The sequence below is a fragment of the Aptenodytes patagonicus genome, chromosome 3 (assembly GCF_965638725.1).
Source record: "Aptenodytes patagonicus chromosome 3, bAptPat1.pri.cur, whole genome shotgun sequence".
NCBI classification, from domain to species: Eukaryota; Metazoa; Chordata; class Aves; order Sphenisciformes; family Spheniscidae; genus Aptenodytes; species Aptenodytes patagonicus.
This window is the reverse complement of record NC_134951.1, coordinates 38956735-38982822: the sequence shown is the minus strand read 5'-3', so window position 1 is coordinate 38982822 and position 26088 is coordinate 38956735. Positions and strand designations below refer to the sequence as shown.

Sequence of the window (26088 nt, the reverse complement as noted above, 5' to 3'; positions counted from 1 at the left end):
CCGCGGGCAGGGACATCTTCAACTAGATCAGGTTGCTCAGAGCCCCGTCCAACCTGACCTTGAAGGTTTCCAGGGATGGGGCATCCACCACCTCTCTGGGCAACCTGTGCCAGTGTTTCACCACCCTCAGCATAAAAAATTTCTTCCTTTTATCTAGTCTGAATCTACCCTCTTTTAGTTTAAAACCATTACCCCTTGTTCTATCGCTACAGACCCTAATAATGAAGAAGAGACATAATGACTTGTTAGGTGTCTAATAATATTGTGTATTGGGCCACGATTTGTACTATACATTGTTGATTCTATCCACAACAGAAAGCAGGAGGTATTTCAGTCTGTATCATCACACGGTGTAGTTCCTGCATTTTTCGAATTATTTCTGAGACCATTTTTGCTTTTAGCATGTGCCTACAGGAAAAAGTACTTTCTGAAGTTTTTCATTTGAAAAGTGTAACTATCACTATGTTACTGAAGAAGCCATGAAAAGTAAGGTACATTATCGAACTAGGTACTGCTTGATAACATTTTCCCTTTTTTTCACGGTACTGCCCTTTACAGACATGTGCTCAGTAAGCAATAAGAGACGGCTAGAACATTTCCTCTCCCTCGGTAAGACTCAACGTTTGCTACTGTGTAATTTCCCCTGTTGTCTGCAACGTTCCTGTTGCTCTAATCTCTTTGGGTCATTTGCAGTTTGAGTCTATCCTCTTCTGTTTGCTCCCACTCTGATTTGGGTGTCATCAACAAATTTGATCGCTGTAGAATTTACACCAAAGAAATCCCTGACAAAGAGGAGACTCATTAACAGGCTTTGACCCCCGTACAGCAGCTCAGCAGTCACAGGCCTAGAGGGAGGCTCTGCTCGATGGCTACGCATGCACTATCGAAACCACACAGGAGACTTTTGATCAGCTACGCCTTCATCCATCTGTGACAAAACTAGGCCCAGGGACCACCACCAAGTGCTCTCTGTAATACCAGCAGGGTGGTTAGAGGCACACTGTGAGGCTGGGTTAAAAGTTTATGTTAAAACATGATGCCTTTTGCATAAACTTCATGCTAGAGAACTTCCTCCTGACTTCTATTCATAGCAGGTTAAAGGTGCTTGTCCACTTTCACAGAAGAAAATGACTTAAATAAGGGAGTTGCTAATACAATTTACTTAAAATTAACCTGCAAAAATAGGTAAAAACTTTTTGTTTCTTTATAATCTTCTTAAAAATGGTAAGGGTGTAAAGTCCACCCAGGTGTTTGTTTTGTTGCGTTCCGAGAATGAGAAATCCTGATCCGATCCACCCCGGGAGCCTTCCCATGCAAGGGGAAGACGACCGCCAGTCTGGGAGAAGGGCGGTAACCCCCCCGGCCTGAAAACCTGAGCCGGGCGCCGGGCGTCAGGCACAGCGTTCACCACTCCGGGTTCATTTTATGCGTTAAAACGCTTACGCCGGGGAGGGCACGAAGCCGAGAGCGGCCCCGTCCCGCCGCTCCCCTCAGCCGCACAAGATGTCCGCCGGCCCCCAACGCCCGCTAACGGCCGCTACCTGCCGCCAGGCGCTGCCGGCAGCTCGCGCCGCGCCGCGCCGCGCCGCGCCCCGCCCCGCCCCGCCCCCACCGGGAAGCTCATCCCCTCGCCGGACAGCGGAGCCGAGCGGGCCCGGCACCTGCCGCCCAGAGCTGCGGGGAGCGGGGCGCGCTGCGCTGCGGCCACTGCCGGGTGAGGGGCTGCTTGCGGGGGAGCGCCCTGTGCCGGCGGCTGTGCGGAGGGCCGGGAGGGAAGGGAGAGTCGCGGAGCGGCGGCGGTACCTGCCGCCGCCGGCACCACCTGGTGCCGCCGTGCAGCCCCGGGCCGGCTCCCCTCAGCCGCCGGGGCGAGGGCCGGTGGGCCGGAGGAGGAGGGTTGCGGGGCTGTCCCGGGCCGCGGCAACCCCTCGGAGCGGGCAGCCCGCCCCGCCGCCTCACCTGCCCGCTGGTCGGCTTCGTGCCGTTGGTCCCCGGGCTTGTGGCAGAAATACCGGCCGGGGGCTCGGCGGCTTCCCTCGGCTGCGGTGCGCGCTGCCGGCACGGGGGTGCTGCGGCTCGGCCGTGCGCTCTGCTCCCAGCTGGGTGCGCACAGGCGGTTGCCAGCCGGGGTAAAGGCATTGCTCGTTTCTGACAGGTTTTCAGGTACTTCAGAATCTGCGCAAAAGCATTTTGATTCTGTGGGGTTCCAGTTTTGGTCCAGGCTATCTCTCTGTCTGCTTCCGCATCCTTTCTGCCTGATGGATCAAGCTGCTCAAAAAGCTGTTTTTAGAAATAGGAGAAAGACGTGCGGTGACAGAAGTTGCATGGTCGTGTTGTGTAAACGCTGTGGGCGAAGTGGTGGCGTTCCCGGGGGGGTCCTGTCCAGCTCTCCAGCCTAGCAGGCTGCTGATGGTTATTTTGTCGAACTGATATGTGACTCTTCCTCTCCCCCCCGATATACATGAGTAAACAAGTACTCTAGATGTACAACTACTGATAATGTCTAAAATTAGGAGATATTTTTTCATTGCTATTGGCTCTAAAGCAGGTAATGCAGAAGTGAAAAATACAGTTTCTGGCAACTGTTCATCACGCGTGCAGATGTTTTCATATTCCTTACAATATCCTTTGGGCCTCCTTCAGCGTTACTTTGTGATCTCGACTACCTTTGCTTGGCAGTTTTCGTAAATCTAACTTCCAATGTACATGTGTACTGGATATACAATAACCCAAATTATTGTGTAAATGACATCAATTAGGATAGCAGGAAGTAGAAGCAAATCAGAAACAACTGAAACAATTTGCTTGTGCTTGCAAACCAAGTACTCTACTAGAGAGTAGTAGCTGTAACAGCCACTACTGGAGACTAATGAGACAGAACGGAGCGTGGATGTAGATAACTTTTTGAAGGTTGCAGTAAATGTGCACTCTGAGAATGCTTGTGTAAAAGATACAAATCTTGAATTTCAGCAAGTCCTAGTTCTGATCTGAAAAACCCTCACAGATGTAAAAAGACAGTAAATGTGCTCCTCATCTGAAGGTGAATATCTCAATTTGAAGAGTCAGGAATATCTTAATGCATTGGTAAGGTGTGGCAGGTGCCTGTGGAATCAATGGTGATGTCAAATCCTTTTCTAGTCTAATGATGGGACTGTGGCACATGTTGATATCATCTTGGTATGATGCCGTGCGTACCTTCGATCTGAAAGAAAAATCTCATAGTTCTGTCGTATGTGCAATAATCACTGCATCTAAATAGATTTTTCTTGAGGCCATCAGTCTGATATGTCAGACATGTTTAATACACTTAATTAGATGATAAAGCAGTGCAATGAATTTCGTTCATGGAGAGCAGCTTTTTATGGCAAATTGGACAACCATACAACTTCCTGGTTCCTTTTTTTTTTCTTTTTTCTATTTCCTGATGAAAGAGATGTCTGTATAACTCTTCACTAGGTTTTTGTTTTCTTTGTCTTGTGAAGCTGTCTACTTTAGTCTTTTACTAGTTTTTATAAGTACCCTCAAATTTAATGCAGTTTGACCTAATTTAGGTGTGCTCTGGCTGTAACTGAAATGCGTGTGTACAGATTGTATATTATCTTGTGAACCAACAAAACAATCTGAAGGAAACTTCTAAGTACTACACGGCTAGCAAAGCTGATGACTACATTTTTTGTCTCTCTTTCCCCCCCCTTCTTTTCAGATTAGAGAGCAGGGCAGTGTCTTTGAAGAAACTTCCTGTTGGAATGCCTCACATCAATGCAGCTGCAGCTCTGCAGATTTGCGTGCTGCTGTCTGCGCTTCCTGCACAATATTTCATATCCCAGTGGTATGGAACGGACTCTGCTCAGCGCATCCAAATAACAGAAAGGTTGTAAGTCTTTCCTTCCCTCCCTACTGTATTTATTTATAAGAGAGTTCTCTTTCGCATCCCTAATGACACTTTGTCCTGGAAAGTTGGAGTGTGGGTGGAGCACACTGGCCATTCCTACACAAAAACAACATTCAAATCATACCTCAGACATTTTTGTGGCTTAATGTGACTGTATTTAGTTATTTAAAGATGTCCTTCAAAATCTGAATAACAACCACTGTTTTCTTCACATGAAAATCAGTGTATAATCTGCATGAGTGCACGACTGTGCCTTAATCTCATTCTGCTTTTGGACATTCCAATATATGTTACTATGGGTTATGTCCCTTTAAAAAAGGGGAAATGAAGTGTTTGATTAGTAAGACTATTTCTAACTTTCCATTACCTTTTAATGCTTACTGTTAAAATAGATTTTCTTGCATAGTATGACTCAGTACAGAGTCTTAACCAACAAAAATACATTCATAGTAAATTACTTATGGCAGTCATAATGATAGAGTTAAGTAAGTAGTGCCATTTTGTATATGAATTAAGAAGTTATGTATTGACAGGGTCGCATGCATCTATCTTCAAATGTAAAGTGGAGGATACTACATCAGGTCCAAATATTTGATAGTGGTAACCATTGGCAAATGTTGGTATCCTGAAGATGAACCACGTGAAGAGAGACTTCTATGACTTAGTTTTAACAGTGCAGCCTGTGTGGTGCATTGGTTGTGTGGTTCATCTGTAGGACTCAAATACATAAAGTAATGAGAGCAAAAGATCGGCCTGATGAAAAAAGAACTAAGTCTGGCTTTGTGCGTAAAGACCCAGATTTAAACAATTTTCAGGTTTCATGGCATGAGTCAACTACCAACCATTTAGATTTATGCAAAAACTTTTAGGCTCTTTTTTAATAGTCTTTTGATTACGTGCACCATTTTTGAAATGTCTTATGCTCACTATTCTCAAGTAACAGTTGAAACTGCAGAATCTGGTGCAATTTAGCAATTCCTATGGTCTGAGTACAGAAAGCAAGCGACCTTGTAATGAAAAATGGCATTTTCCAAAATTTACATGTGGTTTACTGGTACAAGCGACGCTTGAAAGAATATTCATTTGCAGTCTAGATATTAATCTTGAGGAGAACTTGTTCCTGGTCACTGACATTTTTTTCCCTGTTTGCTACAGAAGCAAAGCCTTAAAGTTTAAGTATTAAAAATATATCTATATACAAATACTATAGAAGGTTTTTAAAACAACGTGATGATCATTTTTACTACTAAAGGATAATTGCCTCTTGGAGCAGCTTTACAAAATCTTGCTTGAGTCGGGATGCGTGGGCTGATCGTTTAAAGCTGTGGCTATCAAAGACAAGGTAGGATGCTACATACTGTCTACACTTAAGAATAAATTTCAAACAGTCCCTTCTTAACAGGAAGGTATGCTGTAGGGGTGAAATAAGTAACAAAGGGGAAATGTCTCTTATTTTCTTGTTGAGACTGATTTGGGACTTTCCACCAGTTCTAAGAAAGCCTTTTGCGTGTATTCTACACAAACATGCAATTTGAAGTCCATGCAAAACTAAATATAACTCATGGCAGTAATTCTATACATGTTATCCTCCACTTCAAATTTATCTGATTGTGAAGTCAGGAGGATTAACCATATTAATGATTGTAAGCAGCTACATGTTTGTAGGATCAGATCCTACAACATGGGATGGACATCTTATGCTGCATATGGTAGTTCAGGAAAACTTGAAATTGAATTAGAAAATGCAGATGGGAAATCTGTGGGTTTAGGAAGAAGGGGAAACTTGATTATTGGACACGTGACAATGAGTTGGTCTAGAAAAAGTAAGATTATATCAATTTATATATACACCAGTTTAATTAAAGAAGACTGTTGCTTGGACATGTTTGGGGAGGTTAAAAGGCTTGTTTGTGAGATTTAATTCTTGTATAGTAGAAATACTCCAAAGGTTTTACCTTGTCTGGACCTTCAAAGATCCTTTATTATTGATCTGTGTACAATAATCAAGGATGTCAAGTCCTCTGAACTGTGGAAGATTTAGACTTAGTTTTGCCCCCAGGAAAGCCTAGGGGAACGGTATATGGATGGAAACAGAAACTGTGCTTTTCTTAGGTTCACCATAAATTGCTTTGCAACTTTGTGGAAAGCTCCAGGCATATCTACAGATAAAGCCTTCAAAGACCAAATGATCTTTGGAGCTGCTTGCGTTTTCTGAATATCTTATATTATAAAGAACTGGTTATCCTAAAAATATGTTGACATTTGAGACCTTCCAAACCTACTATATTAGCTGCTGTTTTCCACAATGCAGTCTGACAAGTCAGGATATTTGCCCATTCCTGTTCCTGTTAAAAGGTATTTGTCAACCTTAAGTCTTCCTACTGATTTGAGCTAAACCAAGACTTTTTAAAAAAAGTATTGTTTGTACAGTTGTGGAACCTGCTCTTACTTTCTTCCAGGCAGGGTGAAAGGAGTAAGACTGAAAGAGGGAAGGTGGTGAACACCATAAAAGAGGAAGGAGACTAGGACAACCTATAGTTCTCTGGCACCAACAGGTTGCTGACTGGTATGGATGGAGAATGTTGACCCAAATACGTTTGTTCATAGACTGCTCCTGTTACATTGCCAGCAGAAGAAATATTTGAACGCTCCCCCCACTAAATGTTGAGTTTGCTCATTGTTTCTTTACACTGTTTTTCACAATGGCAATGAAAACCATAAGCCATTTCCCCTCTTTAAAGACGTCCCTCCCCTAGCCCCCACCCTTTAAATTCACATGAAATTCAGCCTAGTGCAGAAGGAGAAGTTGTGCTTATTGTAGCCTTAAGCTGGGACTCATTGCCAGACACCTTGCCATACCAATGTTAACCAATCTTTAAAGATTTCACAATAGAATTTACAAAAGATACTGAAGAATCACTCTGTTAGAGTTCAGAATAATATTTGCTTACCTATAGAAAATAAATGGGTTTCCTCTCATATAAAAATTATAATGCAACTGTAGAGTTACATATCCAAAGAAATTAGATTCATACTCTTTTCTCCTGTTGGAACAAATTCCTTTGGCTTGTGTATTCCTTAAAAGCAGTTTTAATGTAAAACTCTCATTCTGTTTGGGCTTCAAATCGTGAAGAATTTTGTATCAAAGGCTTTGCAGTATCCCTCGATTCAGACAAATGCTTAAGATAGGATAATCGGCCTTCTGATTATTACTAAAACTCAGTTTCTAAAGAACTTGTTTGAATGTTGGGTTATTAATTTTACATTTTAGGAATTGGTACTATGGAGAAAAGAAAACTAAAATTGGCAACAGTGAAGCAGAAACCCACTCTTATTTCGCAGGTATTGGAGTCTTTTTGCAATCCTTTTGGATTTTGCTTCTGGATGTTTTGCTTTTTGGATATTGTCTTCTGTAAGGTCTTTTATAGTGGACATCTATACTTGCTTTGTAAATGGTAGTCTTTTTTTTTTCTTCTTCTCTCTAAACATTATTGATAAAGTTCAGTAAGCAAAACAGAAAATGTAAAATCCAAGGCCTTTTCACCCTCTGTTGTGTAACAGTATCAATATGATATACCATATGTATGCATCTATTTTATTGAATAGATCTGAGAGTGCCTATTTTGTATTGATGTATGAAACAGTGGTATAGCTTTCACTTGATTCAAATGAACTGATTTAGATCAACTTCATAAAAGGGAAAAGAAACAGTTGATCAGTCTGCTCCCAGAAAGAAATTCCCCGCAGTCAGACTGAATAGAAGAATTCTGTGACCTAAACTGGAAAAAACTAATGGCAAAACCAGTTAGCATGTGTAAGCACTGTAAAATATTGTATGTCAGGCTTAAGTAATTGTCAGTACATACGTGTGTTTATACTTTCCAAAACTCTGTTAAGACCCCTATGTAATATCAAAGGCATACAAATAGAAAAATGCGTTCCTTGGTGGATGCTGCTTTGTCAAATATCATAGTAATATTCTGGGGGGAAAAAACCCAAAGTACCTGTTCCCTTGTTTACTTTGCCTATTAATCTGTCACTTCTCTTCTGGTAGAAGTCAGGAGAATGTCTGTTTAAATGTTTAATATACTTGATCAAACACTTATCCTTGCTAAGTCTCTTTCTTTGTTAAATTAGAATCAACTCATGTTCGCAGTCCAAAGCCTGAATATATTCACTTCAGTGTGGGACAGGTAATAGGTCACAAAAGATTTGGCTATTCAGGAGTCATTGTTGGATGGGATGTAAAAGCTAAAGCTCCAGAAGAATGGCTACAACACAAATATCCTCCAGCGAAACAGGTTTGAATGTATTAAACTCTTTCTTTATTAATAGATACACAGAATAACTCAGGTTAAAAAAAAAAACCACAACTCAGAACTACTGTTACAGACTTGCCTGCTAACGTAATGGAAAATATTTGAGTCCCATATCTCCTGTGCAGCTGAGCGATACCTCTGCTTCTTCTGCACTGTTCTCTGAGTAGAGCTGTGCTTTTGCACCATTGATGGGTTAAGCTTCGCCGGTCAGGGTTGTACTGGACATGTCTCGAATTAAAATTACTCACTTTTAATACACAGTGTTGTATTTAAAGTGGCAGTGTCAACCTGTAATGTTTGAACAGATTTCTCGTGGTGTATTACTGAAGTTGAGAGGCAGTTAAATCTTTTATCTGATCTTCCAGCGTAGGTATAATAATTGGTAACATCTTCACTGCACCTACAAAACGCAAGTAATCCTTTGCGTTTCATCAATTTCAGTTAGAAAGCAATGTTTTTGGGGATCTGGACATTTGGAATGTAAATCTGTTTAACAACGTATTTTTGTTAGAATTATTGAAGCTTTTTAAATTCTCTAGCCTAAGTCGTCGTTGTATTTGAAAATCAGATGCTACATCTTTGTTGACAGTGCTGCTCTGATAATACAGTGCTGCATACTCTGTGGGTTGGCTGCCGACGTGCTGCTTAAGTGACAGGAAGGCACTAATCATTAAGTCAGAGGACTGAAAAACGAGAAAAAAATGAGAAACTCTGCCCATAGCAGAGAACTCATGTTCAGCTGGGAGCAGAGATTCAGTCCTGTTTTGTGCGTTTTGTTCCTTCCCCGCTGTAGTTTTATCCACCTGCCACTCATTTTTGGCTTCTAAAACACCTGCATCCTTGCTTTCTTTTCTCCCCTCCTTTTCCTCTCAGTATTATTGTCAACAACTGAATGCCCGTGAATTTCCCATCAGGCGTTCTGATTCTTTTTATGTACCTTACATTGTTCTGTTCTCCCAGTGACCTTGTGTTCATCTTTATTGTTTTAATTTCAATAGTGATGACATGTGGTTTAAGTGTGTGTCTTTTGGTTTTTTTTTAACTTGCCTTTGCCTTTTCACGTTGCATGCATCAGCTATGCAGAATGCCTTCTGACCTTTATAAGGCAACTACTAAGCTTGGTCCTTGCAAATCCCCTCTAAACATTAGCCAGGCTTTCAGCCCAACTTTTCCTTGCCTTTCTCTGACTTTCAGTTCTTTACTACATTGTTGAGCAGAGGCCACTGCCTGTCACATTGATCGATAGTAACTGCTTCATAAACTCCAGTTATCTGTCTGTATTCATCCATCACTTTTTTGTGTTTAGATTGTGGGTTACTTTGGGCAGGAATGTTTATGGATAGTAGTGAGCACGGTGGGACCCTGGCCCATGATTTGGGTTCAGAGGCACTGTAAAAATAATAGTAAGCCACGCTTCTTTCTTGGCTGGAAGATTTTTACATATGCATGGAAGTTGCCTTAGCTCTGTCCAGGACTGGGGCCAAGATTGTCAGAGGTGGTATTATGCTCTGAATTTGCCTCTCTCTGGTGTTCTCTGTTGCCACTTGTGAAGGAAGAAGGGAGACTAACAAATTGTTATGGGACCTATATACAAAAAGCAGGGATATTCCAAGTCATGTTTCTGGCAGGATCTATGGGAGAAAAGGTTAATTAAAATCTTGACTCTTAAAGAATGTTTCAGATATGCCAAAACTTAATGTATTACAGTTTTGATTGCTTTATATTTAATTTTCCAAACTGATGTTGGTAAGATCATAAAAATGAACTTGCTGTATGTATATATTGAGTGGTTTTAGGTTCTGTAAGCATAGTGAGAGTTAACTGAATACATAATGTAATCTTTAGTCATCATCTCCCCTTGAGGCTATTTATTTTCCTTCTATTTTTACAGGGTCTAAAAGATACTCCTCACTATCGAATTCTAATTAACAAAGCAAATGGATATGGCAAATCTACAGCTTACGTTCCTGAGGAAGAGATAACAATTATTATGGGAGTAGAGGTAGTATTTATTTTTTGTTCAGTTGCAACTTGTTTGTTAGCCTGTACATTTAAAAGCTGGCTGACCTTTGGCTTAGTAGATACTATCTATCTATTTTGCAAAGTTAGTGAAAATTAATAGAGAAAGCAGATAAACAAATTACTGCTGTACTTTCAAGTATGTGTTTTTGGAAGGTGATACATGACCAAACCCAGGTACTGCCTACTTCAGAGTATCCAACTGCCTAGTTTTGTAAGTGTTTTAGCAGCTTGACTTCTGTTATGTAGAGGCTGTTGCAGACATGGACTTTTGGGATTTCACTGACCTATCAAAGTTGGATGAGTCATTTAATCTCTTTCTACTGGATCTAGCAAAGTATATTGGTTTCTCAATTCCACTCTGAAAAAACCTGCATTTCAAACAGCTTCTGCTCAGCTGCTGCCCAGACTGAATAATGTCTGCCTTCTTAACTGCAAAACTCTCCGGGAACCATAAATTCTGTCTTGTGTATCACGGTCTTGGTAGCTTTTGATTTCTGGCTTATGCAATGTGCACCTGATTCTTAAACTAGTCAGAGACTCTGATCCAGAAAACAGCCTTCAGGCATGCGTGCCACATACATACGGCTTTTTGCAAGGGATCCAGTGCTAGTGTGGATGCCTTCTTTTAAATTGTGGATAGTGGCAGTATCTGTATTTAAAATAACAGCAAGTAGCTGAACCGTTCATCTAACAGGAGATGCTTGGTCTAGTCAAACAGAGGAGATTCAAATGGGCATCTTCTGCCTTTCAGGGGAACCCCCCAAAGGAATTGTGTAAATTATACTGGCCTGAAGACTCTCCATGCTCTCTCTTGCAACTGTGCCACTGCATGTAAAGGACCCCACTCAATCAATGGGGCCGAACAGTGCAACACCACTAATGCTTTTATTTGGGAGAAGCCCTAGTTCCTTGTTTCTGTTTTAGCCACTGATTGTAATATCAAATGTGCTAACGTGCCTGAACTTAGAAGCAGGAACTATGCTATCCCAGATAAGTGTCATAAGTATTTAAAACTGGGTTCTGACCACTCGTAACTTATGTGTCTGAAAAATGCACCTTTCATTATGTCAGTCTGCTGGCTACCTCCGGTTACCTTTATAGTCCATGGGGAGAAACAGATACCTCACTTTTAACATTTACCTTGCGTAAACTAGCCTTTAAGATATCAGATTGCTTTATTCACCTGCATGACAGGCTAATTCTCCCCACAGATTATTAGGGGAACAAGCTCACAAAATCAGATATTTGAAAGCTGTCTAGTTGAGATTAATTACAAATGGTGAGTCATGCCTATACCTCAAGTTCAAAAGAATGTCTGTGGATTGCCCTCGCTCTGCCTATTAGGCTGTAGGAACGGCTGAGTAATTTCCTGAAGAGTTGAGACTGATGAGAAAATGCTTAGACTTGTCCTAACCCTTTCCCAGTTGACAGTTCTAACCCGCTCTCTGTAGGCTTTCTGCGTCGTGACAAGGCATGTAACTTGGATTGCCCTTTGTGGATTTGCATCTTCCAAGTTGGACATTGTGGCACATCAACTTGGTGTGTCTTCACCATTTCCCCGACTGCTTCTTTACTGTTCCTGCTGCCTAATCGGATTAGATAACTGATCCAGCTGGAAAAAATAACAAATAGCTCTACCAGCAACAAATGAGTGGCAACTACTTCAATAAGAAACAGTGCTGATTTTAAAACATCCATGCTGGCGTAGATCTAGCACGTAGTATCTCATGAGATGTTCAACATTTGTAGAGTACTTTGACAGTTTGAGAAAGCCACTGTTCTGATGACGTAACTTAGGTTAAGGTACATGGAAAATCCCACTGAAAGTATCTCTACGTACATTATGTATTTAAAAACTAACCAGGAGTTTTCAAAAAGTTAACTGTAGTAACTTCAATGATTCCTTTAATTATCAGTTTGTATTTATTGCTAATTCTGGTGCTTATTCAACTTGAAATATTATTTTCTCAGGTACATCACCCTGATATGAAAGCCTATTTCAGTGGATATGATGGATCAAAATACATTATGCAGCCATGGTTGAAAAAAATCTATCCTCATGACTGAAGTACTTAAGTGTTTGTACATGCAACGTACATCCAGACAACATCTTTCCTTTTTAAACTTGAGCAAATAGACACCAGGATAAAACTTATGTATATTTTTTCCTATGATGAAATAAAATTTTCCTAAGCATGTTACGCTGAACAATCCATTTCATTAGAAGCAAACACACTGCACGTTCAGTTTACCATGACTCGAGGCAGGGATTAATCTTCTTCCAATTTTGGGAGGAAAGGTTTAAATAGAACCAAGTTTCAGCTAGGAGTACCAAAGGTTTTGCACATCAACTATCTTGCCCTTTTAGAGGGGGCAGAGGAAGAAACTGAACAGTTAAGAACTCTACTTTCAGAATTAGTAGTAACCTTAATTTTAGGAGATAGAGCTAAATAAAAAGGCCAACAGGAACGGAACTATTTCTGGGGAGCTGTAGTAAGTAAATCCTGCGATACTTTGACTGCTCTCTTTACAAAAGCACGCATTGTGCTGCTTTCAAATGATACATGCAAAAGAAGAGTTAATCTACTTTTTTGCACCTGGACAGATGTTAAGAAACCTTCTATGCTGGCTCGCTACACAACCCCCATTCTTAATTTCCTCTCTTAACACTACTTGCTACCATAAGAATAAAGTAAAAAACAACAAAACTCAAGAAAGCATAAAAACTTTAATAAGAAAATGTGTAGGATTTGAAAGTTTCTAGAGCAACTTGTTTCTTCTGTTTTCTTTTCCCTTTATCTCAAACACAGCAAACACTCTACAAGAAGAATAAGCGGTAGCATTCTGGATTCTTTCCTGCAGAGTCAGTGAATCTGGGGAGTTTGGTAGATGACTGTCTATGTGGCCTCCCCATTCTTTTGTTTCTTCTTCTCTTATTAATAAAGGTTTTCCCAATGCCTGGCCAAACAGTCGACAGACTTCTTGAGCTTTCCGCCGTGTGTTTCCAACAGCAGCAACGCATACTTGACGGCTGAGAGGCAGAAAAAGCAGCACGATAACAAGCAGGGCCAACTGATGTACAAGTATTCCTGCCAAACGTTTTTTTTTAATGCCTCAGCTTTTGTAACTGCATAGATGTAAGGCACATCACCTTCCCCTGGGTTCTGGGTGATAGTTTAGAAGTTTGAGGGGGGAGTGTGTGGAGAAAATGTCAGCATCCTCATCAGCTATGATCAAGCGTTTCTAACACCTATACGCTGCAGGCATCCGTGGTGTGTGGTGCAGAGCAATAGTTCAACCCTTGCTCCAGGCATTTGGGTAGTCCAGCTGTAAAGCATACTAGCACCGCATACTAGCACCTATTTAACCCCACTGGCCTGATTTCCAGACTCCTGCGTAGATACCTTCGAGGTACACTTCTGACATCTCCAGAACCGTTAGCAGCAGCTAGTTGAGCTTGCTTCTTGGACCAGGCATAATTCTTTTCTTTGAAGAGGCAAAACCCAAACCAAGATTAAACTTCCCTCTGCCCCCCCAATGTCAATGGGAGAAGCAGGACTTTGAATAGTTAACGCCTAAAATATCAAGACCGTGAGCTTCAAAGTCGCGTGTTTTGATGCTGAGCAAGCACCGTACGTGGTTCTTTTCAGATCACGTCAGCAGCTAAGAGTAATGGGAATTGGCAGGGGTACTTGGAATTACCAACATCTGGTAACACATTTGTACCTTCATGAATAAATACAAATTAAATCTACACGTGCTGATGTAACCAAAGTCAAACTCTGTTGACCTAATATTCACAGTAGATTATACTTCCAATGGAAATCAGTGGGAAAATATTTTTTAATTACATTCTGCTTTTGCACAGGGACACTGTAGAAAGAACAAGCTGTATCTTCTAGGCTGAACAGCATTAATTTATAAGTTATATTTAAAACAAATACTGACATTTTTGAACATAATTTTTAATAGGTATGAAGGAAACTATTTGCTCCCATTACAAACAGTATAAATTATGTGTTCATATTAACTGTTATCTGAGGCTGTAAAATTTGTGGCGTGAGAGAGAACTTACCGAAGGGTGTCTACGGCTTCTGGTGTATGGTAGAAATGAGGTGGACTGATGGTAACAGAGGTTCCTAACTTTTCAGTGAGTAGATTGCAAACATTCTGCATTTTTCCAAAATCGCTGAATATAATACAGACCTGGGAGTGAACACAGTCATCACACAATTTTTTTTCATTTTTCCCCTACGATTCAACACTTGTATTTAAATCAGTAAAAAGCCAGATATGTTCAAATTAACTAAACATACTAGTCCTGTATAAAACTCCAATATGTATTTACATAGAACACTTGTATATAGCCCTAGAGACTATCATTAGATTTGCAACAGAAAGAAGGCCATTAAATGGTTTAAAATTGAGGATTAAGAAATGCTCTTTTGTGAGGAAGTACGGCATTCTTGGTATGGAGACAATTTGAAGAATGAACATGCTCTTTGGGACACATGACTAGATGCATCCTGGTTCTTCCCTTTTTAGATTACTAGATGTTAATTATGCAGAAGCCCAAGCAAAATGATGTGGAAAACATTGTGCAGGAAGGAAAAATTACATTTTAATTCCAAGCATTAGGTTCAAGAAACCTAAACTATGAGATTAAACTAAGCCTAGCCCAGCCCAGCTTGCAGTGGGCTCAAACCCCTGTGTTGGCTGAACAGACTCACTCCAGTGCCTACAGAGAACTGGGCACTTCAGACTTGGATTAAAAACAATTTAAACATCTAGCTGTCTGTGGCTTTGACAATAAGAAGCATTAAATACAGATGCATCAGGAATTCAGGTGTTTTCCCAAGTGCTACAAAGAAGGCATCACTATCAGCCCTGGATCCAGAGCCCTACAGCCTTCCTTGCGGGGAAGTGCCAGCCAGGCGGCGACCTTCCAGGCAGGAGCCAGCCTTTTTCTGTGGCAGAGCACAGTCGCCAGGAGTGAAGCAATGATGCCGAGCTCCTACAGCATTCAGGAATCAGAAATCCTGGGTCCCAAACTCTTTTTTAGAAGAACTAAACCCTCATCTTCACTTCCCAGTACAGTGCTCTCACCACCAAGTCAGGCTCACCTTCTCTCTTATCCCTGACTCCTTCCTTTCTTTTTGCACAGTAATACAGCTTCAACAGGAGGGGAAGAAAAAAAGCTGTGGTAAAGAAAAGTCCACTGCCAACCCCTGTGACGTACAGTCACCCCCGTGACTGCTGCAGTCCATGCAGCAATCTATCCCAGTGAAGGTGTATGGTACAGAAATCCAAGTTGCGGCATGTCAGCTGCACTTCAGTAGCTTCCTGTGTGCATACCATAGATTTACCTTGTGGTAAATGAGATAATTCAAGGAAGTTGAATCTCTCAGTGAGAGAGGAGGGGGCTACTTCATATACAGGGTAAGGTAAAAAATTGATACTGACAATTATCACAAAGTAATTAATGCACACGTCTTGTTACCCTTGGTAGCCTCTCAGTGCAGTACATGTACCTCATCCTGGCTTGAATCCTTGCACTGGCTCAGTAGCTCTTCACACAACTGAGCCAAAGCTGGGCTTAGGGCCTTAAAAACTAACCAAGATGGACTGGCAGGGCAATTCCATCCCTACAAGGACAAAGGGTCACACCTGTTGTGCAAAACTGCACCAAGTCTGCATCTTAATCTCAGCTGCGCACCCTTTATCTGTAACTTGGGGGTTGGATCACTTTCTGGAAGGTGCAGTACCGATTTGAACAAAGACTGAAGATGAGATGAAACCTAGATTTCTTTCTTTAGTGAGAGTTCTTCTTGCCATATATAAAAAGCACACATCCTCTTGTGCTGTTTTGCCAAAAAACTGTCATAGTCGTATTTTGTGGAAAGTTGAAAGTCTCACTATGAGGACTGTCATAGTATTTTCCAGATTGCTATCAGTGCTTAAAAGATTAGTTCCCTCAAGGGGATGAAACAAAAGAATGATCAAACAAAAGAACTGTGGGTCTTAAGCGAGAGATAAGCTGCTCAGACTGGGGCAGTTCTGGGCACTCAGGAACTTCGTTGTTAAAAGAGAAGCATGTAATCAGGTACCCTCAGGGGCAGAAAACAACTGAGCAATAGCTGTGAAAGTTGTTTTTTCTCCCTAAAAGTCACAGTTTTCATTTAGAGGTAGACACAATAAATTCCACTTACATTTACAGAGGATACCTGAGCACTGAAATGCAAAGCAGTGTTTCAATTTCTTCAATAAAATTATGATTAAGGTTAAAAAGTGTGGAAAAAGTAATATGAGGGTATGCAAAACCATTATGGACATTATACGGTTTGGGTAAGGCTGTAAAGGACAAGAAGTTACAGTTTATAAGGAGGCAAGTATATTAAGAAATGCACAAACCCAACATAATCTTCATCCCATGAGATCATCATGCAATAAATGAACTGTTATGATTAAGATATTAGAGAGCTTTGTGATCTCATACACAACTTCATTCTTCTGCATATTTTCCTTTGTTGTAGCATGAATTAAAATTTATCTCCTTACAGTTGAAAGCGTATCCTGAATTCTTAATTGTACCTTAAAATAGCTATTTGTTTGGGAATTTCTTCAGTCTTCTAAAAACTCTTACAGTAGACAAATGGTAGAAAGAGTTTATAGAATGAAATAATGCACGACTTCCATGATTTTATGTGTAACACAAATATAATGGCAAACTCTAAGAAGCGAGTGTAAGTTAATTTTAAATTAATTTATATTGCTAAAGCATGCAAACACGCTGATCAATGGAACTTCATTGGTTTATGAAGCTGCACTAATGAAACAAGTACATACATAAAGGGGGAAGCAAGGAGAAACTAATCTCTGCATAAAGAGCGACCATACTGCTACCTAAGTGTACAGGGCAGCCAAAACAGCGGTATTATGGCTAGATTTTTCAAGTTCTGACACGCAGGTCCTAGGCAACCATACAACTTTTGAACAGCAATTATAGCTGGTCCAAGCGGCCTACAAATGAACACTAAATCCTTGTAATTCGCTTTCCACGTACAATCTTTGTTGTATAAAAATGAATAGCAGAAGGGAGATGATTGGCTAAGTTACTTAAGACTGAAGTTGTAAGACTAAGCTTGTCTGTAGCCTAAATAATAATTCAGTATAGTTTTATTTAAGTATAGCTTATCTAAAAAACATGGTGATTTAAGCTCTCGTGATAGTAGGTGTCTACTTTATGAAGTTAAAGTCATTCAGAACATGACACTGATGCATACCATTTAAGTATCTAAAGACTCATTTTAAAATCCAAATTTTCTTCTCTAAATTCTCCATTATTTCCGTATTTGTTATTTCTGTTATTTCTATGAGAATATGCCTTAAAGCGAGCAAGCAAACTGAAGAGGCTGAACCCTGTTTTAGGGGACTGTAAACAACAGCTCTATAAAGCAGCTATCATTTTACTGTAGGCTTCCAGGTTTACGTCATAAGAATCTGTAAATTTGCTGGGTAGTGATTAAAGTTTGATGGTCTAAAAAGATCCATTGACTGAAAACACATCATTTCCCTCAGTGAAAGCTTCCAGCACAGCATTTATGTCTTACTATAGCATGAACATGCAAAAATATACTCCCCTGAGCTGCTTCTGAAGTAAATGGGATTATACCCATAATACTTAGCTTTCACACAGCACTTTTTACCTACAGAATTCCAAGTCAATTACCTAGGAAACAATTAGCTTTGCTTTACTTGCAGCAAGCTGATGGCAGAGTCGTGTAGAATAGACCAAAGTCCAGGTGCTGTTCAACTGTGGCTTAAACAGATCTAGATTAGGGCTGCCACGCCACTGTGGTCCCCCATCCACTCTTGTCCTCTGCCTTGCATTGCCTCCAGTTCAGGGAGCTAAAATAATAAAAAAAAATAAAAGCTAATCTGGAAAAAAAACAGTTATTAACTGGAGCAGCTTTCTGAACTGACCTATCACCTGATCACCTAAGTACAACTCCTTGCAAGAAGTAGAGGGCAGGAAGGGCTATGGGTGAAGGAGAGTGCAGAATCGTGGGTTTGCTTACACTGCCACAGAACGACAACCTTGGAGCCCCAGAACCAAATATTCCCTTCTGTAGCATCGTGTAATATTTAAAAAGCACACATTCTTCTGAGAAGAAGATAATTCTTTCTATATTACAGTAGCAGAAAACAAGTTCCGCACACAACAGAAGACTGCAGCTGAACCCTGCTTGAAACTGTAGTCCTTCAATAGTTTCTTTGAACTATGCTGCCTTTAGTAGAGAACATCTACTCCTTGGTATAAGGAAAGGCAGTCTGCAAATTTTCATTGGTCCTTGCTACATTTCTTATTCCTTATTATTTTTGGTTAGGTTGAATACGTACCTCTGCTTCCATTTGGTAAGTATTTTCTAGTCTACTAAAATCCTCTGTTACAGTCATATTTTCTTCCTAAAACAAAGTACAAGAATATAATCTTAAAAGACACAAAATAAGCATCTGTTGGAAATATATGTACATTGTGTCCTGTAAAAGTCGAACTGTTTTGGCTTATTACTTAGCAACAGAAATTTGGAATTTTTCATGCAAATCTCTTCAGTTAAAAACTAGCTGGATGTTAAAGACTTCTTGACATTATTTAAAGTAAATTGTACACTAGCTGTATAATGTCATTTTGCTGCTATTCACTTGAAGAGCAATTAGGTCTTAAAAGTGACTGCTAGCTAGAAGCTGTGTGTATCAGTGTGTAACTGTAAATTCACCTGGTTCAAAAAACTAGAAGCTTCAATTGTTTTCAGAAAGTGAGTATGTGAAAAGTGCTTTTCAGGCCCCTACCTTAAGATCTTTTAACAGTAGCAGCTTGTAGCAAGGTGATGTGAACAATGACTGAGCACTGGTTATTCTGGCAGAATGGTAACCCGTAAAAGAGGCTATTCCACCAGTGACACTGTTGCGTTAACAGCAGCTACTTTATTCAACATAACAGCTGCACAGAGCACTAGCAAATCCTGTAAGACTTGTAAGATACTGAACTAAGACACAGAATAACTCCAGTTACATCTGAATATTTGACCAGCTTGCTAGCAGTCTAACAATCACATTTCTTTCACCCACTTCCCTCTTCGGTAAACAGTTTGGACGAACAATTTATTGTAAAATTACTATAACACAACAAAAAAGCACAGTTTACAATTTAATTGTAAATATAACTTCGCATTTAATACCCAGGAACTGTAGGGAAACAGATACTAAGCCTTCCAATTACTGAAAAAGTTGTATTTACTAAATTTATTTGCATAGGAAAACAATATTTGCTTTCAGTGTTGACACATTTCAAAAGATGCTTTGTGTCAGAATATTTCCTACAGAGGCTCAAATCTGCAAGTTTATCATGTTGCATGCATGCATAAGTTCATATAAATGACATTAATCATGAGAAGCATTTTCCTTTTAAAATATCATATGGAAATTAAATCCATAATTACCGTTACACAGCAGCCTACAAGAAACAAATTTTGACATTTCAATTTTATGATTGATTGGCAGTGCTCAAATTCAAGCACAACAGTCCTATTTTTGGATAATCTCTTCTAGTAAGGGCAAGAACCAGGGCCAGTTAGTCCCTAATAAAACCTATTTCCCCTTTTGGAATCACGGGTTTGAGGTACTTTGGCAGCGTGGCTGGCTGTAGTTTGCTAAAGAGTGCTCAAGTCAGTCCAGCACCAACAGCTCATTTAATTTACAATATGGAGCAAATCTTACTATTTATGATAGAATCCAATTACAATTGACAAGAAAGCTTTTCTGTGTGGTTATTTCTATAAGATATGCAAGAGCTCTAGAGAAAACCTTTCTTCTACAACTCATATTTTACAGAAATAACTATACTGTAATAAAACTTTAGAGTAAGCATGTTTTTCCTTGTCCCCGCTTCTTAATCCTTTTTTTAAAAAAAAAGTTCTCTTTCCTGCTGAACAGATTCAAGTCTAATTTGGTTTTGCCCTCCACAAGGTTCCAGTGTATTTAAGGACAGTGCCATCCTGTGGCTCCAGGCACTATTGCAAGATCAATGCAATCGGAGTGAAAGATCATTTTGTGCCATCCATTATAAAATTTCCCTCACAGCTAATTTTTATCCCACCAGATTTTGACAGTAGCTGTATGTGTTGCTAGAGATAAATGGAGGAAATAATTGCTGAAGTCGTAACAAGGTGGCCTCCTGTGATACATCTTCTGTTAGATACTTTGTTCCTGTTCGGGAGTGTGTTCGGACAAAGATACGGAAAAGGCAGGTAGGCGACGACAGAATTTTAAATTGGAACGAGGACTTCGACTACATCAAAAGCAAAAGCCTTTTTTTCCTAGTGCTTATGTCTACTGTTCGTATTTTGGCTGAGGAACTATCCATTTGATTGCAATAGCCACAGGAAAAAATGTTTTCACTGTGACTTAGGGAAAGCTACACTTCTGGTGTCCCAGGTGTTCTGGACTTCTGGAATAACTTTCTCCATTTTCTAAATCTGTGGGCCAAGAATCACAGTAGAAAAATTAACTGAATATAACGTTATTGTTATGTGATAACTCAATTGCCCCAGAAGCCATTGGACAATTCTTAACAGAATCGCACTTGCATTCTGCTTATATAGCCTATTTTTTGAGCCAGCAGTGACATAAACCATCACTGTTGCAGGTATTGTAAACACAAAAATGAAAGAGACAGTCGATATCCCATTGAGCTTACAATATCAAGTCTGGAACTGTGCTTTGCCTTATAGTTTCCTTCTTTTCAACAGAAAAAAAAAAAAAAAAAATCTTATCTAGCCCTTCCTCCTACCTATCTGCTACTTCTGACCGGTTTCTTCTTCGCAGGACCATTGCATCCACCCTCATGACACCGTCGCTGTTTACAGGAATGACTGCTCCTTTCCCCGATAGAGAACAGGGAAAAAAACCTAAATAGATAATCAGCCAAAGCACACTTCAAGGAGACAGCTATAGAACAATACAGTATGAGAAAAGTCTACCTGCAGATAAACTTCTGTGTTCTGGTTACTGAGTTAACAAAACTGTGAGACCGTTTTATGAAACACAAGACCAGTCTCAGTAAGGGAAAATGTTTATAGTTTGGAAATGTATGCTAATGCACCGTTCTGGTGAGCTACGCTGATATGTGTAGTTATAAATAAAAAAAATTTGGAGACACCTGGAAGTGTCTCTTAACATTGACTTGTACATTTGCACTGATATATCCAATATAACTTCACATTATGAAAAATAAAGATATTTAAACAACCAAAAGAGTTAGCTTCTTCCACCTGAACATAGCATTTTTGTTCTTAGTACTAAAGAAACGTTTAATGAGAGTCCTGATGTATGCTCTTATCTCCTAACAGTCCATCCATCACGGGCAGTTAGGGGTGATAAGCACCCCAGCTAGGCATCTGGTACCTGTGCTCCAGCCTCTCATCCCCTCACTCTGTCTGTTCTGTTTGGCATTAGACAGACAGAACAACCACCTAAAAATCTATGGTGAAGAAGTTTCTGCTGCTTAATGTCCATTCAAGAAATAACAGAAGTATACGTAACAGTTATTTTAAGAAAGGTAAAAAGCAGATTTGTACTCAGCAAATGTTAAGGATACTTTGGGGGTATTTCTTAAAATACGTGGTAGTCCAAAAAAGGTGATGCCTTAGCCAGGTTTCTACCTGTCTTATTCAAGGATATATTGAAGTTGGAAGATTTTGTAACTGAGTGAGCAAAACTTCAAAATCTTTTTTTTTAACTGACTGTATGGATGTGCATCCATAACTGTGACTCCTAAATAACAGTTTTGAAATATGGAGAATATTGCACATATATCCAAGGATATATCTCAGTACAGACAAAAATCTAAGCCAGAGCCCACTGGGTATAGTTTGTGAGCTAGTTTGTTTGTTTTGTTAAATAACACTCTGACCGGTACAACAAATATTATCACTGTTAAACAAGATGGCCGATGCCAATTGTTAGATACAGTGATTAAAGAAAACAAGTGTCATCTCCACACCACTCCAAGTAAATCATAGGTGGTAAATATAAAATCAGCTTGCTTCTAGTGAAAGAGAAAAAAACATTACTTTTGAGCAGCTGGGCTGAGTAAGAGAGATTGGTTTCCCCATTGACTTTACTTTCCCTGCAGCCTTCAAAGCATATTCTGTGCTCTGAAGTGCTGCATACACTTACAGCACACTATAAATAAATGCTACTATGTGCATCTATTTCTGATTAAAATCCTGTGTAAATATGTATGGAAATTAGGTGCTGCCCCCAGGCATCCTGACAAGCTGCTAATGCAAGCTCCTGCTGTTGCAAGTCTGATCTCACAGACTTCCTACGATAGCAACAACAAGGGTTAAGGAAATTGTTCTACAGATTAATTAAAAATGAATATATAGAATAGCCAGCTGATTTCTAAAGAAGCCTTAGATAAGCTTGCAACAACTAGAACCACATGGAGACTGTGAAGAGATATTTATTTTACAGTGGTCTAGAATAGTATTAGCTACAAGTGATGTTAGCAAATGCCGTTAAGAACAAGTTGCCAGCAGTGAGAGTTGTTAGTAGAAAAGCTACAAGGCAAATAAAAGCTCCAGCAGCGGAGTGATTTAAAATTGGATGGAACAAAGCACTAAAAATTATACCGCAGGGAACTACTCTGAAAAAAAAAAAAACAACTTCATGTTGTTTTTCTCAGAGTTCCCTAGAGCTAACACTTTGCTAACACTGAGAAACCCACAACTTAAGCAGCATTTCGCAGTCCCTCAAGTAGGAAGAACTAACATTTCCATTCTCCAACGCATGGCATCTCTGAAACAGCAGAAGATTACTGTGGAATTATTATAACTATAATAAGACACTGAATACTCTCACATTGTAAAAACAGTCCACTCTCCACCTAGGTTACACCACCACTGCTTACCTGCTCCCATTACATTTCTGAATCTGACTGCATATACCCAAATATAACCATTTGTTTGTCCAGGTCATACTTCATTTTGCAATTACTTTTTCTAGCCTGGAGTAGCGCGCACAGCCCCTCTAAAGCACGCTCACTTGTTTAACATCCTGCCTGCTCCTTTTGTGTGCCATCCGCCATGTCTTGAGTGCTCCATGCTATCCTAATTCAATTCGGCTCCTGTCAAAACTGGAAGTCAGTTATTCAGATTCACTGTAGGGTAAATTTCTGCAACTATCTTTTCTAATCTATCCACACTCTGAAGAGGTATTTAATTGCAGCCAGGATGAAAATACCCCATGATCTGCTAGCTTACCATGGTGGTGGGTACAAAGCTTATTGTTTTCTCTGCTAATAAAAATGAGTGCACGATGAGTTGCCTTGTCTTCTCCCGTTCCTCTTAAAATCCACCAGACTTCAAACTCCTATTAACTCACTTAATAGAAACTGAAGGCATACAACCTGTAATCCCATCGAAAAATGCACCATTTCTGACTGAACAAGTCATTCTGATGGTAACAGAATTGTGCTCCCCGTGACAGACACGCACCCAGCCATGCGTTTGGGAAAAATGTAGGGAGCAGGATCACGTATGTAGCCCACAGCAGCCTCCGTGTCTCCTTGCCATCTAGTCCCATAGCTGCAATATGAGCTTCTTCTAAACCAGGGGTTAAGGGGTCTTTTTTATTGCCGCCTTTATTCCTGAACAAATGCTTTATTTAGCTACTACAGAAACAGAGACAGCATCCCTATCAGTTTTAAAAGAAAACAGTAAATCCTATTTTGTTGGGGGAAAAAGAAAAGTTGGAGTCAGCACTTACCTTCAAATGCATGCAGCATTTCACTGTATGCAACTGGGCATGCAATTTCACTGTAAGCGCATCACTGTTTAGGGCGAGTAACCTGCTCTCTTATTTTGCATTTACTAATACTAAATTGCATTGTAACATGATGCAGTATCATGAAACCCTTCTGCAATTCTTTTTTACTACATTAAATAATTTGGTGTTGATAGCAAACTGTCATCTCCCTTTTCCCCAGCTCATTTGTGAATACGCTAAAAAGGCACAAACTTCCTGGGGAACTTCAATAGTAAGTAACTTTCAAAAGCAACCACTTATTCCATCAAAGATCAGCTTTGTTCTGTTTTAAGAGTCCTAGGTGTGGAACACTGTCCAAAACTGTTTTATAAAGTCCAAAAACATCAGCACCACAACTGCTAGGACAAATGTCACCCTTACGGAGGAGCATTTACAGTGTGGACAAAGCTTTTTAAAGGCAAGACTATGCTCTTCTCATTGTCATAAAATGACTTCCTGAGGCCAAAAACCTTATTATGCTAAAGGAACTTTTTGAGTCCACGAGGGGCTTCTGTCACTTCAGCTACCTTGATCACGTCTCATGTTTTTTCATACCTCTCTCCTTCAGTGGAGCAAGAAAATGAAAGCGGAAAAAGCTCTGTAGGCATTTGTCGCTACGGTAATCACATAGTTACACTGACACTTACACACGTGTATAGGTTATGTCGCTGTGTACCCCTTTATCAGTTTCATCCGTATGCACGTGAGGATGCTGTATCACATGAACAGATTAAACAGTCGAAGCAGGATGGTTTTCACATGCAAAACGAGCAACCTGTTGGAGAGCCCGAGCAGCGACATTCCACCTTTTCTGCTGAGGCTGGCAAAGCTGCAACCTCCCAAAGACAGGCAGGCTTTCACAGCAGCGCCCCAGCGGCCGGTGCATTCCCGAGGCGGAGGACCGAGAGCTCCAGACCCCGTTACTCCTCTGCTTCCCGCCGGCCAGGCCGATGCACGCAGCGCCCCACGCACCGGTCCCGGGGCCCCTCCCTCAGCGGGCGCCTTTCCCCTCGGGGCTGCCCCAGCCCGGCCGCCCCCGCTCCCGCTCCTGTCGCCGGCAGGAAGGCACCTTACCCCGCAGACTGCCGAGCAGGGCAGGGGAGGCCCCGGGGGCCGGGAGGTGCCGGTTGCACCCCGCAGCCGAGGGGAACTGCCCCGCCCGCTCCTCCCCTCGCCCTCCCCCGGGGGAACCGCCCGCCCCTCAGAGCCCGGCGCCATAGAGGACCCCCCGCTCCGCCCCCGGCGCTGCAGGAGACGGAGGCCGGGCGGCGGCTCTCACCGGGACGCCGCGCTGGCGGGCGCTCTGGGCGATGTACTCCAGCCGGCGGGCCACGCTGCTCCGCGCCGCCCCGGCCGCCCCCTTCCGGCTGCCCAGCCGCAGCGACACCCGCGCCCGGTCCGGGCCGGCGCTCAGCTCCGCGCTGCCGCTCACGTGCACCTCCCGCCCGGACGGCGCCGGGGGGCCGCCCCGTCCCGCCGAGGCCGAGGCCGGGGTCGGGGCCGCGGCCTGGGCTGGGACGAGCTCGGCGAAGACGCGGGCGGGCGGCGGCGCGGGCAGCGCCATCGCGGCGGGCCCCTCACGGCACCATGGCAACCAACGCCAGCGCGCCCGCTGCACCCTGGGAGGCGCCCACGTGACACCCCCCCTTCCGCTCCCGAGCGCCATCACCCGACCGCGGCGCAACTGTCACGCGGGCGCCAGACCGAGGCTGCTTCCCGCCATTGTAGGTACCGAGGCGGAAGTTCCTCTGCCTCCCGCCGAAGGGGGTCCGCCATGACGGTTACCGAGGCAGGGCGCCTCCAGCCGTTGCGGAAGGGAGTTGAGGCAGGCGGCTGGGCTGCAGCCGTTAGGAAGGCTGTGGCGGGGCAGGTGTAGGTGCGCATCCCCTGAGGAAAAGCTGTCCCGTTCCTGCCATTTTTGACCTATTATCATATTTTCCCGGCGTATTAAGGTCTGGAGCAGCCTGAGAGTGTGAGGAAGAGTGC

The 26088-nt window shown here is 41.6% G+C and overlaps 2 protein-coding genes across 2 annotated transcripts; one reads left to right on the top strand and one right to left on the bottom strand.

The window, feature by feature from the left end:
- The first annotated feature begins 1660 nt into the window (after positions 1-1660).
- On the top strand, positions 1661-12931 carry LOC143157904 (uncharacterized). The gene is made up of 7 exons (XM_076333114.1): positions 1661-1714; positions 3704-3871; positions 5145-5234; positions 7164-7234; positions 8030-8193; positions 10103-10213; positions 12205-12931. Exons 2-7 carry the CDS (start codon positions 3747-3749, stop codon positions 12298-12300), a joined length of 657 nt encoding a protein of 218 aa, XP_076189229.1. The 5' UTR covers positions 1661-1714; positions 3704-3746; the 3' UTR covers positions 12301-12931.
- Positions 12932-12942: 11 nt separating this feature from the next.
- On the bottom strand, positions 12943-25666 carry IRAK1BP1 (interleukin 1 receptor associated kinase 1 binding protein 1). The gene is made up of 4 exons (XM_076333113.1): positions 25382-25666; positions 18634-18699; positions 14309-14439; positions 12943-13264 (listed from the first exon to the last, which is right to left on the bottom strand). The coding sequence occupies exons 1-4, from the start codon at positions 25664-25666 to the stop codon at positions 12994-12996; spliced, it is 753 nt and encodes a 250-aa protein (XP_076189228.1). The 3' UTR covers positions 12943-12993.
- Positions 25667-26088: the final 422 nt, after the last annotated feature.

Excerpts from the sequence above, each read along its gene's own strand:
- LOC143157904 (XM_076333114.1), top strand. The coding sequence starts at position 3,747 with ATGCCTCACATCAATGCAGCTGCAGCTCTGCAGATTTGCGTGCTGCTG. Across the intron at positions 5,235-7,163 it reads CTGTGGCTATCAAAGACAAG|GAATTGGTACTATGGAGAAA; the intron begins GTAGGATGCTAC and ends TTTACATTTTAG. Across the intron at positions 7,235-8,029 it reads AACCCACTCTTATTTCGCAG|AATCAACTCATGTTCGCAGT; the intron begins GTATTGGAGTCT and ends TTGTTAAATTAG.
- IRAK1BP1 (XM_076333113.1), bottom strand. The coding sequence starts at position 25,666 with ATGGCGCTGCCCGCGCCGCCGCCCGCCCGCGTCTTCGCCGAGCTCGTC. Across the intron at positions 18,700-25,381 it reads CCCGCCAGCGCGGCGTCCCG|GAAGAAAATATGACTGTAAC; the intron begins GTGAGAGCCGCC and ends ACTTTGTTTTAG. Across the intron at positions 14,440-18,633 it reads CTTACCAAATGGAAGCAGAG|GTCTGTATTATATTCAGCGA; the intron begins GTACGTATTCAA and ends GTTCACTCCCAG.